At 43.6% G+C, this 17,718-nt stretch overlaps 1 protein-coding gene across 2 annotated transcripts in view; it reads right to left on the bottom strand.

The window, feature by feature from the left end:
- The window catches only part of GPC6 (glypican 6), a 1,069,763-nt gene that overhangs the window by 8,962 nt on the left and 1,043,083 nt on the right, over window positions 1–17,718 (bottom strand). For both annotated transcript variants that reach the window (XM_088022217.1, XM_028112064.2), the window contains one exon: window positions 9,033–9,169. In XM_088022217.1, coding sequence (XP_087878343.1) covers window positions 9,033–9,169 — 137 coding nt within the window. The remainder of the gene's footprint in view (window positions 1–9,032; window positions 9,170–17,718) is intronic.

Below are 17,718 nucleotides of genomic sequence, written 5' to 3'. Positions count from 1 at the left end.
GCAGAGAGGCAAAAGCAGATTCGGTCCTGCTTGTTGCCACAAATGAGCTGCATTCAATACGTGTCTCTCCAGCGATTTCTAATTCTAAGCTACATACTCATTCCTTCCTGTGGGTTTAAGAGTTTTACTAATCTAAGTAGTATGACAATAATACAGGTCCCAATATTTCTTATCTGCAGTTTCAAAATTTTAAAAATTTCCAAAGTTATTTTTTTCTCTTTCCTGTACTCCCCTTATTAACAAAACTTGATCTGATCTGAAATGAGGCTAAATCAGAGTTCTCATTTTATCTCACTTAGCGGGAATAGTAATACATCTTGCTGCAGAAATTGAATGTGGTTTACTGTGAGTTACAGCCTCAGACTCCACCCACTGGGAGTATTATTACATAATGTATAGTATCAGCCCTAGGATGACTTTCTAAAACTCTAAAAGGAGTCTGAAATCCGAAACACAGATGGTCCCAAGGATCTCAGATAAGGGATTATGAGCCTGTGGTACCCATAACTTCTTTCAGAGGCTTTCTTAAAATAGAAATTTTAAACTTCACACCCCTTAGAGTGGCTATTATTTGAAAACAAAACAAAACAAAATAACAAGTGTTGGCAGGGACATAGAGTGGAGTGTAAGTGCCCGACATTAAGCTTCTGATTGCCCAGGCATCCATTTCAAAGACAGCATCTTGACCAAATGCATCGGCGGCTACCTGAAATGGCCACTTGCAGAACAGCGGAGAAGAAACTAGGCTGCTCCCACCCAGGAAGTGCCCCTTTCAGAAAGCCCTGGAAAACCTAGAGAACTGACCACTTGAGTGCCCCACATCTCCCTTCCCATGCTCTACATCTCCCTTCCCATGCCCTAATTCCTACTCTTCGGTTTTATATTAGGAAATCAGCCAATTGGCAGTGAACCTGAGAAATTTCAGGCACCCTACACTCGACCTGAATAAAGGCAAAGCCCCAGGTTGTCCCTGTGACCCCTGACCTTGCTATGTGGTCACTGAGCATGCCATGCGCTCTCCAGGTCCCCTAAGTAATAAATCTTGTTCCTCAAGGTTCCCTGATGATTTCTTTTTTTTTTTTTTTTAAAGATTTTATTTATTTATTTGAGAGAGAGAGAATGAGAGATACAGAGCACGAGAAGGAAGAGGGTCAGAGGGAGAAGCAGACTCCCCGCTGAGCGGGGAGCCCGATGCGGGACTCGATCCAGGGACTCCAGGATCATGACCTGAGCCGAAGGCAGTTGCTTAACCAACTGAGCCACCCAGGCGCCCTCCCTGATGATTTCTTGCTGAAGTGCAAGAGCCAACCCAGCCATAAGTAAGGGCCCTGGTTGGGGAAATGTCTATGGAGCTTGCTCTGAGTGATGTGACCAGGCCAGCACGGCAGGCATCCCTAACCGAATGTGCGCTACCATCAACAGGCTTGGGAACATGGAGAAACTGGAACTCTTGTGCTTGCTACAGGGAATGTAAAATGGTGCAATACTATGGCAAACAGTATGGCGGTTCTTCAAAAAATTAAAGTTAGACTTACCATATGATCTAGCAATTCCGCTTCTGGAATATTCAATCCAAAATAATTGAAAGCAAGTACTGGAACAGATATTTGTGCCCTTCTGTTCACAGTGGCATTATTTACAATAGCCAAAAGGTGGATGCGACCCATGTGTCCATTGATGTATGCACAGGTTACTAAATGTGGTATGTACAGATAATACATCCAGCCTTGAAAAGGAAGAAAATTCTGACACGTGCTACCACACGGATGAACTTTAAGGACAGGCTAAGTGAAATCATCCAGACACAAAAAGACAAATATTGTGCAATTCCACTTACATGAGGTAACTAGAGGAGTCAAATTCATAGAGGCAGGAAAGAGAATGGTGGTTGCTGGGAGCTGGGGAGAGGGAGGCGTGAGGAACGAGTCTTTAATGGATTCAGAGTTTCAGTTTAGGAAGATGATAAAGGCCTGTGGATAGATGGTGGTGATGGTGAACAATAATGCCAATGTACCTCCTGGCCACTGAACTGTACATTTAAAGATGGTAACAATGTTACATTTGATGTTATGTATATTTTACCACAGTTTTTTAAAAAAAAATTTCAGTTTTAAGTGTAACTTCTCTAAAGTTCTTGATATAGGTTACTTTTTCCCCTCCCCCCACCTTCCTTTTTTTTTTTTTTTTTTGGACCAGAAAGTGGAATTACTCAAAGCATAGTGTGACTTTATGTTTTAAGTGGGTTTATACATTCCTGAAGACTGCTAAGCTGGAGTTACCTGTGACATTAGGTACTTCGATGGGATGTGACCCTATAATACTGTCAAAGGTGAGAGACTGACGTAGGACACCTGAGATTCCCTGAGACCCAGGAGGGTGATTGTGGGCAAGCCAGTTAGCTACTTTATATGATTATATATATTTGTATATTTACATGAATAATCCTTACCTCGTCTCATAAGCTGCCCTACTGAGCTAAGTTATATGACAATGCTTGAAAAATCTAACACACTCTGCAATTCTAATGCGTTCTTATGAAAATGAAGTTGTTAACATGGCCCCTCGGATGCCAAACTTATTTCTTAGGAGGGGCTGACGGCTGCAGAATTTGGACTCGTAAAGCCTGGACTCCGTACAGAGGAACGATTTGTTGTGCCTTTCCTCCAGCTGGAGAGCGCATGGCATGAAATGGTTTGGGGACCCCTGGAGGACACACAGCTCATTGGTTGCCGCATCGAGCAGAAGCTAAACTCTTTGACTTGGCCTCTCCACTCCTTGGCAGGATCCCCCTTATCCATCCTTTCTTCGTAGGGCTTGAGGCAGCGACCTACAGCCTGAGCGGGACAAAAGACCCATGAGCCAGTCCCCAGGGCTGCTGAGTGGTTGACAGCAATGCACTTCTTGCCTCCTATTGGGAGCTGCATTTTCCCCACTTGCGGGAGTGCACGCAGCACCCCTCGGCCGCAGGACTGCAGCTTTCGAGGGCTCCTCCCTCCCACGTGTGCACAGCACGGAAGGATGCGCTCAAGAATGCTGGGTTTGACAGCTTCCAGTTCGTTCCTGGACAGATTTCCCCCCTTCCTGAACGCGGTTGCCTGGCTGGGTATACATCAGATACTTTACAGTTCTTTAAAATGCAGCCAGAGTGCTTTGGGACACATTCTGCAATCAGACTAAAACAATATTGTCCTGCCGGCTCCGCAAAGTCACTGTCTTTGACAGATTTCTCATCGCTGTGCATCATTTCAAGCCTCTTCCATCTGCTCAAATGTCCCCAGTCATGACTTGCTATTTCTTTGCTTAGTCAATCCACTCGGTGGCTGGTGAGAGGGACTGATCTACTTTCTAGATTTTTCTACATTTCCTATTTCTTACAATTTACTGTATTTATCTCCCGGCCTGAGGAAAGATTTCCTTGGGGACACAGTTATTTCTGTGAGGATCAGGGGCTTTGAAAACCAGCAGAGGCTCCCTGCGAACACTCTGTTTCCAACCGACCTGAACAATCCTCATCAGCCAGCGTCTTGTTGGCCTCCTCCCAGAAGGCATTTTGAAGAAAGGACACGGTGAAGGCTGGACACTGGCTTACGGAGGGGTGGACGCGGGAAGTGGCTTGCCAGTTTTATGGGGAGGGGGAGGAATCTGGAAATCACTGAAGAAACGCTGGCACATCTGGAACCACGTGTGTCCTGTCACAAAATCCACAGGCTGTTGAGCGTGGCCTCTCACAGGGCGCTTTCATCGCACTCTTCCCGCCCGTCCCGTCATGCCCCGTGCTAACCTTTCCTCTTCCCCTCCTGTGGCCTTAAACAAAGAATCCCCAGGAAGAGAAAACAATCCTTGAGGAAGATACAGATGGTGATGTAATTTGACAGAGTTATGGCCTCAGAAAGTAAAATCTGCCTCGATGGGAGCCCAAAGGTGAAGAGCCTGTAGGAACACCATGAGGGTTTTATTTTTCCGGTGGCTGCCACCTGACCAAGCTCTAGCCTGCAAACGCTAACCATATACAAGTTGTATCTCCCTCGGAGCCCATGCTTTCCTGCTTGCATCCTGTCATTCTTCTCCAGCTCCTTACCCACAGCTCGTCCTGACCCCCCAGCTACCCACGGTGCCCTTCTCAGGGGTGACAGATGGTTGCACGTGTCCTTCTGGGATCTCTGCGTTCACCCTGGGAGCGTTAGGAGGCCTAGACTTGTAACCCACACCGTGCTGCTTTCACTTTTTTCCCCCTTTGGCCTTCTAGATTATTATCGATTCCCCCCTCCCCTTACTTACTAGCTTCCTTTTGATTGCTATTTGTCTGAGTTGAGTCGGTGTTGCTGTGTCTTCTTTCATTTCTCTCTAGGAATTTGCTTACGTCAGCGAGACATGGAAGAAGTTACATTTGCAAACTTACTGTCCTGTCGGTCACTGAGGATGCATCCTAGGCTGCTTTTCTTGAGTAGCAGACACTGCTAAGAATTCTGAGGAAAATTCTTTATTAGCTGTTCTGATAGTGGAGGATGTGAATCTGAGTACTAACTGCTGTAGAGAGAATTTATGTCCCCTTCCCACCCCCCAGATCTGTATGTTGAAGCCCTAACTCCCAATGTGATGGTATTAGGAGGTGGGGCCTTTGGGAGGTGATTAGTTGTAGGTGAGGGTGAAGGTGGAGCCCCCACATGATGAGATTAGTGCCCTTAGAAGAAGAAGAGACTAGAACCCTCTTTCTCTCTCTGTCCTCACATGGCAGAGACAGCAGCTGTCCACAAGCCAGGAAAAGGGTTCTCACTGCAACCCAACCCTGTTGGCCCCCTGATCTTGGACTTAGAGCCTCCAGGCTATGAGAAATCAGTTTCTGTTTAAGCCATCCAGACTCTGGTGTGTTTGTTACTGCAGCATGAACGAAGGCATTAACTAAGTCAAGCACTGGCCAGGGAATTGAAGTACCCATCCTTAGCCCACCGGGCATCCCATTCGAGACCAGAGGTTTGTGTGGACAATACCCTGCATTATAAAGGCTGTGCAGGATTTCCAACTTCAAATTCTCTTTTGATGCACATGTGAAGCCTAAGCAATTCATTGTCGAGACGGCTTCAACCTAGCCTGTGTTCCGGCTATCTTCAGTGGCTGACGTCACACCAGCGCCACGTGACCTCCTCAGCCCAGTTGCTGTTGTTTTTAATCTAAGGAAAGCCCATTAAAGGAAGCATCAGGGTATGCGTGGAGACCAAGGAAAAACCACAAATCATAACATGCTTCCCGAGGTGTGTGCGTGAACTGAAAAAGGGAGTAGCTTACATGTTAATAGGAGCTTAGAGTAGGGCTGCCAGATAAAACGGCAGGATTGCCAGTTACATCTGGATTTCAGATAAGCGATGAATCTTTTTTAAGTATAAGCGTGTTCCATTAGGTGTCTGGTGTTCGGTCTTTGAGCCTTACTGCTCCAAGTGTGGCCCCAGGATCTGCAACAACTCCATGTTCTGGAAGCTTGTTAGAAAAGCAAAATCTTAGGTCCCACCCCAGACTTACTGAGCCGGAATCGGCACTTTTCACAAGCTCCCTAAGACTGTAGCCTGCACGTTAACATTTGGGAAGCGCTGTTTAGAATTCACAGCCTATTTTCATAGACATGATCACATTGGTCTTTAAATTGTCCTGGGAGATTGGCAAGGGAAAGGGAAGCAGGGAAGAGCCTCTCCTGACAACCAGTCTTTTTGGTGGAATGGAGACCTCAATGCTCACAGGTCATCGGCAAACACACAATTTCCCCCTCGAATGGCATAGCCTCTTCCTTCTACCTCCCCTCCTGTTTCCAGACCCGCCTAGCTCCTGAAGCAGAGTGAGATCTGTCAGCAATGGCTGACGGTGGGAGCAGGAAGTTGAGGGCGGGTCCTTATTCTAGAGAAGCCTCTGCTCCCAGACCCTTGACCCTCTCCACACAGCAGGTTCACCCAGCAGCCGCCATAGCAGCCACCTCTACGGGTATCCTGCTCTTTCTGTTTAAAGTCATCATCAGTGTCAACAGGAGCCATTCACTTAGTGACAGCTCTTTGGGAAAAGACAATACACTGGAAGAAATGGACATATCCCTGGTAGGAGTCATTTTGATTTCAGATATGCCAACATGTGAAACAGTTATGCTCCTGAATCCAGGAAGTATGGTAACAAGCTGTGGGGTAGCGTTCAGAAAATAGCAGGGACAAATATGGGTGTTGGAAGACAAGCCAGATCAAATGCTTAGGTGGGAGGAGAGGGCATTGCGAGTGGGTGTGCGTGGAAGAATGTGGCTGCAGGAGTCGGGTGGATAAAACATAAAGGGAGGAAGAAATGTCTACGCTGTCGGTGGTCTCGTCAAGCAGGCTTGAGTTAGGAACTCCAGACCATGACAGGCTCTATCAGTGCTAATAGGCACCTCTGTTCCACAATCCATTAACCCTGTTGATAGAATTTTTTTTTTTTAAATCAAGGTTCTGGTTCTTTGATAAGAATAACCTTTCTTTCTTTCTTTTTTTACATGCATCCCAAATTTTTAGAAGGCCTATTATCTGAAAATCCATACTCAAAATGTAAGGAAAAATAGGTTATTACCTGCATTACAAGTGGATTTTAAACTTACAAAATAGTTGGTGGAATTGAAAAAAATTCTCTCACGTGTTCCTGGATCAATTAATATTTGGGTGAGAATGAGAGGAAAGCTTCAATTAAATTAATTCAACAAGTCTTTACTGGTTATCTACTTACTATGCTATTAAATATAAAGTTATTAAGATTTCATGGCAGTGGAAGAATTTTAAAAAGAAACTATGAAATTTTAATTTTTTAGTGGGGATATAATTTGAGTCATAAATATTTGACAGCCTCATTTAAAAAAAATGGTAGACTGGATTAGATTCTGGGATATCCTTGCAAATGATTATACTGCATTAAATTTGATAATTTCACTCACCTGCATAAATTTCCCTAATGGGCTCCCATTGACCTTGGATTAAAATAAAATCTGGTCCCTAAGTACTGATCTGGGTGGTTCTCCACCCACACTGTCCTTTCCCAAGCCTACAGTGCAACAGTATGGCCCTTGAAGTCCCCTCTCCTGCCACTGCGCTTTTCATTGGTTGACAGACATCACCACTATCATAGAGTACTTAAATCACGGAGTCTTGCAGAGTGCCTGGGCAGAGGGAGTGCTTAATAACATTGCTGATGGATGGAGGGACTGAATGAATGAATGTAGGTCCGCTAAATCTTTTATAGAGCTAAGGATTTGTTTCATTTGTTCTCCTAACCGGGGGAGAAAAATATTTAGCAGCCATTTGTTTTAGAGGCAGGAGGATGTTGACGTAAAAGAATATTGGGCTAGGACTTGGGAGATTTCCAGCTTTCAGTCTTGCTAGTTGGGCAACCTTGGACTGATCATTCACCCACCCGGGTTCCTGATCTGCACAATGTGGAATTCGGCTAAACCCGGTCTCCCCTAGCTCTAGCTTTAATGGCCACCAACTTCTCACTCTTTTTCTTGATGGAGTGTTATGTAGTCCCCTCCCCAATCCCTTCCTGCAACATTTCCTTATCTTTCCTTTTGTGTATGCCCTAATAGCCAGCAACCTGTGTAACCGTGGGAATGTAGTTCAAAACAGCCTTCATTTCAGCCAAGGCTGAAAGGTAAACACAGATGGGTAACAGAGCAGCTCAGAAAATCAACCACTTTATTCATTAGGCCATCTGGTCATCCTTTACAGTGTCTTTCTGTACAATCATTAGGAAAAGACACATTAGAAGCTGTTAAATTTCACAGCTGAATTTGCTGGCCAAAGGTCTCCTTCCTACAAGGCCGGACCCTGATAAATGACTAAGCATTTTTGAGGGGCGTGTTGTTGATATGACAAATATCTGTCTTCCCTCGTGATCTAAGATTTGGACATTGATATTCTGGAGCAACTTGAAATGATTACAGCTCTTTCTATAGCTGTCTTGTTTTTGCCTTGCTAAGCATACTGGGGAGTCAGTATGGCTTAATAATATCATTACTAATAGATGCTAAAAAATTCAACTCAGCCATGTGAGAAATAACACCTAATGAGCACCTCACTTGCACCCCCGCTTAGCTTCTGCAGTTTCTTCTGAACTTAATATCCATGGATCTTCCTGTTTCCTTTTGATCACAGCGGCTTCATCTCCTTGAAAATGCCCACTACGGCCCAGAACAGACCCCATCCCCCCCGCCCTTAACTTCTGCACCTGCTCGTCAATCCCCAAAGACTCCTTGAGTCCAATTTACCAGCTGCTCTGCCCACCCGCATCCCCACTGAGGCGTGCTTGGGCAGCCTCCTCTCCTGGTGTCCTGCCTTGCTCACCAGCTCCCAGCCAGTTCTCCTGTCCAACTCCTCCACCCCAGGAAAACTCAGGCCAACCCCATTTCTGGGCTGAATTAAGAAATTCAGAAATTCCACATCAAGCGGCAGCAACCCTGGGCAGCCGAGCAGGATGAAAACAGAGCCATCTCCCATCCGGAGATCCCAGGGGGACTTTTCAAGGCAGGGAACCTATGAGAACACTTTCCCGGTTGTCCCTTGGTCATTTTCTTTTTCCCTTACCCTTCCAATGAGCCCATCAAACACTCTTTTTCTCCAAGGGTGAAAAATATTGCACTTGAACTTTCACTTCCTGTTTAACTTGTGATGGAAAGAACAGTGCACCCTGCACATTTCACTCTGGATAAAAATAGCTCTGCTGTCTTCAAGTCATTAAGCGAACATAAAAGGCGCTTTGTGATCTCAGGATATCCGTAACTGGCATCTGTCACCGTTCCTCCGTCCTCATCCAGAGGCGAGGCATTCAGAACAAGGATTCCACGCTTAAGGGTGCCTTGAGAGTAAGCGCTCCCAGGTGCCCATCAAACCTGTCACTCTGAACTGCTGTCGCTAAGTGACGACGTGTCCCTCCACCCTCCGTTGCTTTTTGCATAAACAGGCCCGTAGGGTTGGGCCAGCAGAGCCTTCCAGGGCTGGCTGCGCAATGCCCTGACCAGAAGAACGGTGAGTCCCCCTCACCTGGCTTTGCTGTGCCCATTCCAGCACTCCTCTTCGTTGGCCGCACTTGCTGTCATGCTCTCATCCTTGCAGATGGTGTAGGGCAACGCCGACCAGACCTTTTTAGAGAGCTTCAGTTTCTCTTTTATGTCTGTGACCTGGTCAAGAAAGCAAGGAAAGAGAGTGAATAGTCTCCCCAGCTGTTGCCCATTTCTACACAAGGACACGACACAGGTGAAGGTTAGAGAATCTGTGATAGCACAAACTCAGTTTTAAGAGAGAGACTCCATGCTGCAGGATTTATTGCCCAGGCAAGCCTCCCTACCTCCTCCCTCAATCTTCCTCTAGCTCGTGGCAGAGAGTTCGCAGGTAATTGGCTTTTGTTTTCCATCTTTTCTGTCCTCCCATGCTTTGAATTAAAAACTTACGAAGCATCTCAATGGCTTCAGGTCCCTCTCTGACTGGGAAAAATAGGTGTTCCCTATTGCAGATTTCCCTAAATATATTCTTTAGAATTCATTTGCTTGGATGTCAGATAAATGCACAAAAACAATGCACCGAGAGACAAAATGCCTTCCCCAATGGTCTATTTGTTTCTGTAAGAAATAAATATTGTCACTAATTTGACTGCTGGTAACCTCTGCTCTTAACTGATGGACACGTCTGTACAGTGCACACTTGGATGGTGAGTAGCAACCCAAACCCACTTAAAAATCTCTACAGCAGAAAAAGAAAAGTCATTCCGAATACAGGTAAGTGTAAAATCCTCAGCCCTATGGATGGTTGGAGGGGAAAAGCTTAGTAACCCCATCTTTAGTGTTTTCAGGCTCAGCACTGACTTTTCACCTGCAGAAAGAGTAGAGACAGGGATTCAGTACCATTTTGGTTCCATAGTTAACAACTAGGTTCATGCAGTCACAACTCTGATTTTCTATTCTATTCCCTATGTGAACATCGGGAACCTATGGATAGTTGAAATGCATCTGTTGTAGGTTGAATTACATTCCCCCACATTCACATGCTGAAGTCCTAACACTCAGGCCCTCAGAATGTGACCTTATTCAGACATAGGGTTTTTTTGTTTGTTTGTTTGTTTGCTTTTTACAGAGGTAATAAAAGTTAAAATGAGATTATTAGAATGGCCCTAGTCCAAAGGGAAACTTGGGACACAGAGATATGCATAAAGGTAAGACAATGTAGAGAAAGACCTAGAAAATATTGTCCCCTCACAGCCTCAGGAAAAACCAATCCTGCTGACATCTTGGTTTAGGGCTTCTAGCCTCCAGAGCCATAGACAATAAATTTCTGTTCTTTAAGTGGTATGTTGATACAGCAGCTTTAGCATACCCACAAGGCATCGTAGAAGGGACAACCACTGAGACTTACTGGCATTTTGTATTTGAGATCGATAGCCTTTGGAAATAAAGTATTCAGTGTTTACTGTGGATGGAGTATAGAGTTTTAGAAAACAATTCCAAAGATCTTTTGTCAGGTTTAAGAGTAAATACAAAGGAATATGGAACCTCTGTTCCAATCATGTTTCCCAGCAGCTCCAGATTTATATAGTCTTTGGCCCTTGCTTCTCTGTGATTCTGATGATGACAAGAGGCTTCAGTACTGTGAAATGTCTGCTCATCCATAAGGCCTGAAGATGATCAGAATACTGAATTTGAGAATCTGGCACATACCCTTAAATAGTGTGATGTTACTTTTGTTTTAGAGCGTGAAGAGAATCCTTGGGTAATGACATTCCAAGAAGTAGCTTACACAAAACAAATATTTAGGATGGCTTGAGACCTGCACTCTCTGATTTCCCCCACTGATGCTGACTTTGGTCCACGGGCTACCCTAACCCCTGGCTGTCCTTCTGGCCAATCCGACTGGGTAAGGAGCTTTGCAATGAGAGTTAGTCCTTTTCAACTACTTTGGGCACAGATGTGTGTGTATGTTTTTGCTTTATATTTTTTGCTTGAAAGACATGGCCACTTCTATCCAGCTATAGATGGATGAACATTCTGTTTATCAATTATAAAAAAACACAATCCCAAAGCCAACTAATAAATGTTGAAAGTGACAGAAAAATCACCATTCTGCAGCCATCATAGTAATAATTGATCTCAGCAAATATTAGCTACAGATGCTGCTGTGGGTTGAATTGCATCCCTCCCAAAAGATGTTGGAGTCCTAACCACAGTACCTGTGAATGTATGTGACTTTATTTGGAAATGGGGTTGTTGCAAAAGATCAGGTTAAAATGGAGTCATTAGGGTGGACTCTACTCCAGTATGACTCTGTCCTTATAAAAAGGGGAAATTTAGGCACAGGGACAGATATACACGTGGAGAACACCATGTGAAGATGAAGACATGGATCAGGGGGATACATTTACGATCCAAGGAACATCAAAGATCGACAGCAATCCACCAGAAGGTAGGAGAGAGTCAGGGAACAGATATGCCCTCATAATCCCAGAAGAAACCAACCCCACTGACACCTTGATCTTAGACTTCTAGCCTCCCAATTGTGAGACAGCAAATCTGTCATAAGCCACCCACTTGGTGGTACTTTGTTACAGCAGCCCTCACAAACCAGTACAAACGCAAAAAACGCTGGGTGGAAAGTTTGATGGGGCATAGGATGTTTGCACAATCTCAAAGTATTTACCACAGATTCCTCATTATTACAAAAGGAAAACTGGTCACTCTACAGTGTAGAAACTGGGCCAGCCCCCACCTTAACCATGTGATCGAAGTAGTGGGACAAAGTGATTTGGGGTGTCTCCAGATGTGAGGTGACAAGAAGGACACATCACTTATGTGGCTAAAATTCATAATGCAGGTCCAGTCATGAGGACACAACAGACAAACACAATGTCCTAGGTGATGGACATTCTATGAGAAAATTGGCTTGTACACTTCAAAAATGTCAGTCATAAAAGACAAGGGAAGGCTGAATACTTCTTCCAGATTAAGAGGAATAAGACACATGACATTCAAATGCAGCATATGATTCTGGATTGGGCACTAGGTTGGAAAAATAATTGCCAGAAAGGATATTATGGAGATAGTTGGCAAAATTTGAATATTGACTCTATATTAAATAATACTGTGTTATTGTTGAAGTTTCTGAATATGAACTCATATTGTGGTCATATGGGAGACCGTCATGTTCTTAGGAGATACACGCTGGACTACTTCGAGTTAAAGGGTTATGGTTTCCACAGCTTACTCTAGAATGATTCAGGAATCATCATCATCATCATCACATAGATGTATAGAGATAGAGCAAGATAGCAAATGTGACAATTTTTTTAAAGATTATTTATTTGAGAGAGAGAGAAAGAGAGAACACATGCACACATGAGAAGGGGGAGGGGCGGGGGGAGAATCTCAAGCAGACTCCCCACTGAGTGCGAAGCCCAATGTAGGGCTCGATCCCACGACCCATGAGATCATGACCTGAGCTGAAACCAAGAGTTGGACGCTCAACTGACTGAGTCACCCAGGTGCCCTGCAAATGTGGCAAATTTTTAATGCTGAATGAATCTAGATGGAAGTATACAATTTTTTAAAAATGCAATTTTTCAGTACATTTGAATTTTTTTCAAAATAAAGCATGTCAAAAATAAAATCCCTCGCTTGATTTGTTCTTCAAGGTGCCACATTGGTGTCCCTCACCTTTGCAACCTGGGCTATCACCCCTAAGCTACTCATTTTCACGGTTCTCAAACACAAACTCCAGGAGAAGAAATAGGCATTGCATATGCATAACTAATCCAGAAAACTGTCACTAGCTTCAGTCCTGAAATACTGTAAGGTGTATTCTGTCCCATAATAAGTACACCAAGAATTACCATTCTCTTTTCTGTTTATTTAATGCTAAGACCCCACCATTACACTGTGGGAATCTGAACCAAAGATATGTATTTTGGGACACAAAGAAAGAATAAAATAGCATGACGTCCCACCAGTATCTCCTCTTTTGAGGCTTGCAAAATTTAACTGTGTATGTCATGCTGCTCATTCTTTAAATCACACTCAAGCATTGTCTCTTTCAAGGAACATTCTCTCGCTTCCCAGTTAGATTCAACTTTCTGTGTCCATGGTGCCCTGTTCATTATTTTAAGTACTGATTACTCTAAGTTTTTGTAATTGGCTTACTTTTCTGATTCTAAGACCACCTGCTTCTTGACGCAGGGAGAGGTTTCTAACTTGTCATCCTCAGTGCTTAGATGGGCCAGGTGACCAACCACCCCAGTTTGCCTGGGACATGGGGGGGGCGGTTCTAGGACATGCCATATTTTCAGCACTAAAACTGGGAAGTCCCAGCAAACAAGGACACGTTGGTCACACATATCTTAGCACATGGTAGGAGCTCAATACATGTTGATTGGGAAAATAGATTTAATTGTCCCAATCTATTACAAGGCCACGGACAATCCTGCTAACACAAAATAAGGTGGTCCCACAAGGCGCACTCATGTCAGAAGGGCAGGAGGAATGGTGGGTTGTACCTGGCTAAGTGAGGAGTGTGTGGGTCCCCTCTGAGTCACCACAGGACATCTTATAATCAGGTCGTGTTCACTCTGGTATTTCAGTAGCCAGGGCTTTTCACGGTGCGATTGAAGGACATAACAGCAAAGGAACAGCAAGGGGTGCATATGCCATTTTAACATTCTGCATGGAAACATTGGCCAATTCACTTTCCAGCCGAGGGGGCCATGCAGACAAGCTGCAAAAAAGGGACCCTATTAGCCACCAGGGAGGCGCACGCCTTTGATTCCAAAGAATATCCACTTGATTGCAGTTTGTTTTTCAGTATCATGCAAGGCTTTTCATCCTTCCGCCGTTTAAGTATTTTCACATTTTCTCTTATTTTTATCTCGGAACAATATGTGTGACCATTTTGCGGTAACTCGAGACCTGAGTTGTTTTTAAAATTTTCTTCCTGGACACCTTAGTGCACACGACAGTGAGCTAAGCTTTATGCTAGCAAGAACTGGTGTTCAGAATGTGTCGCTGAAGTACTGTGAATCCTAATTCCTTACTAACGCAGACCTGATGGGGACAGAGGCCTGGGATCCAGTAAAGAGTTTGCAGCCATGTCTTTCTGCTTCCCACAGGTGCTATTCTAGGACAAATTAACTTTCTCAAGTACTTGCAAGTTACAGTTGCCATTTGTCCAGTGTTAAGTTCGTAATGCTGTAATGTCAGTAATACCAGTAATCACCGAGTATTAAATGTTTTGCATCTACACCACTGAGAGATTTTGGAAGTTAACTTCCGTTATGCCGCAGGCCTCCGATCCAAATACACACTGTTGGGGGCCACAGGGAAAATATGGTCCTCTTCTAGAACTTATCTGGAGTTTATTCTGATTTCGGACAATTTCAACTCCTGGGTCCAGTAAAAGCATCGACTCTTTGTTGAAGGCTTGTCAGAAGGTCCATGAATACTTGACTATAGGAAAACAGTGGTACCATTTTCATGCCCACCCTTTCAGAATCACAAAATCAGACAAAAGAAGGAGGAAGCTGACATGATGGAATGATTGCAAAACCAAAGGGATTGACAATATCAAAGAGCAGAAAGGATGATCTAAATCCTGGGTGTCTGACAATTTGATTTAAGAAATGATCTTGTCCCAGTTACCGAACTCGAATTTCATCAAGATTCTGAATTACCAAGTTCTGGTTTACAGGGAATACTGGAGGGTTACAGGGCCAAACTAAGTGACACCATAAATAAACGATCAGGCACCTTCAGTGTGTGGGATATTATATAAGCCAACTGGCCTCAACTCTTCAAAAGAGGTAAAAATGGTAAAAAGGCAGGAAGACTGTCCTAGATGAAAAGAAACTAAAAATGTAACAACCTAATGCTATGGGTGGACCTTTACCGAATCCCGGATTTGGAAGAGGTAAGTACCCAATTATAAAAACGGGTTTTGAGATAAATGGAGAGATTTGAATACAGAATGGGCAGTAGATGATACTACTGAATTACCAATAATATTCTTAAGTGTAATCAAGGTATTGTGTTTATGTAGGAGACTGTCTTTGCTTTTAAAAGATTGATGTTGAGATGTTTAGGAATAAAGTGTTACTTTGTTTTTTAATTCTTTGAAAATAGCAAAAATGTCAACCATCACTGAGCCTACTTGAGAGGCATGTAGATGTTCATTTTATTATTTTTTTCAACCATTTCAGTATTGTTTGAAAAAGTTTAAAATAACGAAAAGTTGGGAAAAGAAATGAGACTTTGTTTTCGGGACACATGATGTTTAAGAGCCTTGCTGAATTCAGCACAGGGCAGTGACCACTCAAAGCAGTTGGGGACTGACTGTGAGCTTTCACTGGGCTAAGACACTCACATGCAATCCTCAACTCCGTGCTGATGTATGATCATTATCCCCTTTTGCAATGGGAAATGGAGTCTTTGAGAGGTGAAGAAACTTGCCCTACATCTAATAAATGGTAGACATGAGATTCAAATTCAAGCGTAGGCTTCAGAATTGTTTTTTTTCACCAACAGCCTTAAGAGGGACATGTCCTCTAGCCACTGCCTCCGGAGCGTGTTTGTTGGGTTGGTGGTGGAGGTATGTGTCCATCCCTGGTGAGAGCAAGATGAGTCAATGTGATTCAGGATGAAAACATGAGAATTTCTATTTTTACTTTTTAAATATAAAAATATAAGAGGAATTAAGCTTTCCTTTTTTTTTTTAAGTTTTATTTATTTATTTGAGAGAGAGAATGAGAGACAGAGAGTACAAGAGGGAAGAGGGTCAGAGGGAGAAGCAGACTCCCTGCTGAGCAGGGAGCCCGATGTGGGACTCGATCCCGGGACTCCAGGATCATGACCCGAGCCGAAGGCAGTCGCTCAACCAACTGAGCCACCCAGGCGCCCAGGAATTAAGCTTTCCTAATATTTAATCGATCTACAGATTGATATGTCTCTTAATGGGTCCATATGGTGATGGCCATTTCTCAATTATCCTGAAAGACTTTTCCAGAGTGGAAAGGGGCTTCTAGTGGCACCTCTCTCTTCCAGTAGCTTATTCCTGGGGCACTGAAATCTATAGCAGTTGACATATCCTGGTTAAATGCACTTATGGATTAGATTATGTAGTTTTCACTAACTCATTAAATGGACGAGTGACTTAAAATGACTTCTGCAAAGAAACTTTGGATTTCTTTTATTTCCAACAGTACAAGCGCAATTGGACAACAATAAAATGGCAGGCTTACTCTTAATACATCTGCAACATTGCAAAGTAAAAGAAATAAAGATTCTTTGTTTTACCTCTTTCTTCAAAAGTTTCTGCTTTTTGCATACTTTTCACAAGTTACAGAAAATACGTTAGTTCAGTAGTGCTCATATACAATTTATGCACAGTTACAAATGCACTGAGGTCTATGATCCTGACTTTTTGCCAATCGAGAAGTGAGATCCAGTTTGGTGCTTGCGAATCTGTAGCACAGGGACTGACCCAATATATTTTGAATCAGTGACTTAGCAAGCAAAAACATCCAGTGAAATCAGTTTAATGAGATAGGAAAGTGTATTATAATTCAGAAAAATTTCCATTGCATTGGTTAAATAAGAAAAGGGCTTTTGTTCCTAGCATTCATTCATTAAACACTTCATATGTCCCTTCTCTCAGTCAGGTTTTATGCTTCACTCTGGGGATACCAATATGGCCAGTATGAACTCGCTACCCTAGTGTCCCTGGTAGGAGGGGGTAAGCAGACATGGAGCAAATGTGATGGGATTAAAAGCAAAGGGCTTTGGGAGAACTGATATCAATTTGCCTGAAAAGTCCTGGGGAAACCATAGTCCCCCCCAAGCAAAGACATCTTTGCTGATACTTGCTCTTTTGTGGCCACTGAATCTTGCCATGGGGACAATTAGGAAGCTGGGCAATTAGTCATTTCTACCCAGAGGGGTTAAAAACAAACAAACAAACAAAAAAATGCATTACGGTGCTCCAAGTTTTCACTTCCAACAATGGGATGATGTTATCCATCCAGAACAGATTGCTTTTAGCCATGGCTCTGGTCTTCGGCTCCTCCTCTTGCTAAGGAGCCCCTATGCTTTCCTGACTCCAGTGGAATATCTGCTCTGCAGCAGAGCCTCGGTAAACAGCGCTGTGCGTGTCCTGGGGACTTAAGGTATATTTGTTGAGTGAATAAATACATGAAGAGCACTGCCGATTATCTGCTAAGGGAGGTAAGATTTCAAAAATGATTGATTATCTGCCAGCTACTGCCTTCTTGGACTTCCCTTTGGAGAATAAGGAAGACATGGACAAATTCTGCCGGCCTTCCAAAAAAAGTGCTTTCCCTCGACCTGATTATCCCCTGAGTGAGAGTGAGATCTCAGATGACCCCTCTAATCTTCTAATTAGGATTCTAGTCTGCTGTCATCTCAAATGTCATCCTAGGCGTAATTTACACAGGCATGATGGAAGAGCCTTGGAGATCTCAAAAGCAATGTTGGCTTGGGGAAACACCATGAGAATTTAAGTAAAAATGGAATGAATCCCATCTTAAGCAGTTTTTATAACCCTTATAAAGCCCTACCATTTCCAGTAACTTCCCTTTGGTTTTCTAAGCAAAGTGACCTATGAAATACTGATTAGGGGTGTTTTTGAGCTATTATTACCTTTGTCTCCTCTGTGGATCCTTTGATGGGGCACATTTGATTTC

The sequence above is a fragment of the Eumetopias jubatus genome, unplaced genomic scaffold (genome assembly GCF_037043125.1).
Source record: "Eumetopias jubatus isolate StellerSeaLion01/CBP00866 unplaced genomic scaffold, mEumJub1_p1.0 scaffold_3, whole genome shotgun sequence".
NCBI lineage: Eukaryota > Metazoa > Chordata > Mammalia > Carnivora > Otariidae > Eumetopias > Eumetopias jubatus.
This window is presented reverse-complemented; position numbering and strand designations above follow the sequence as displayed.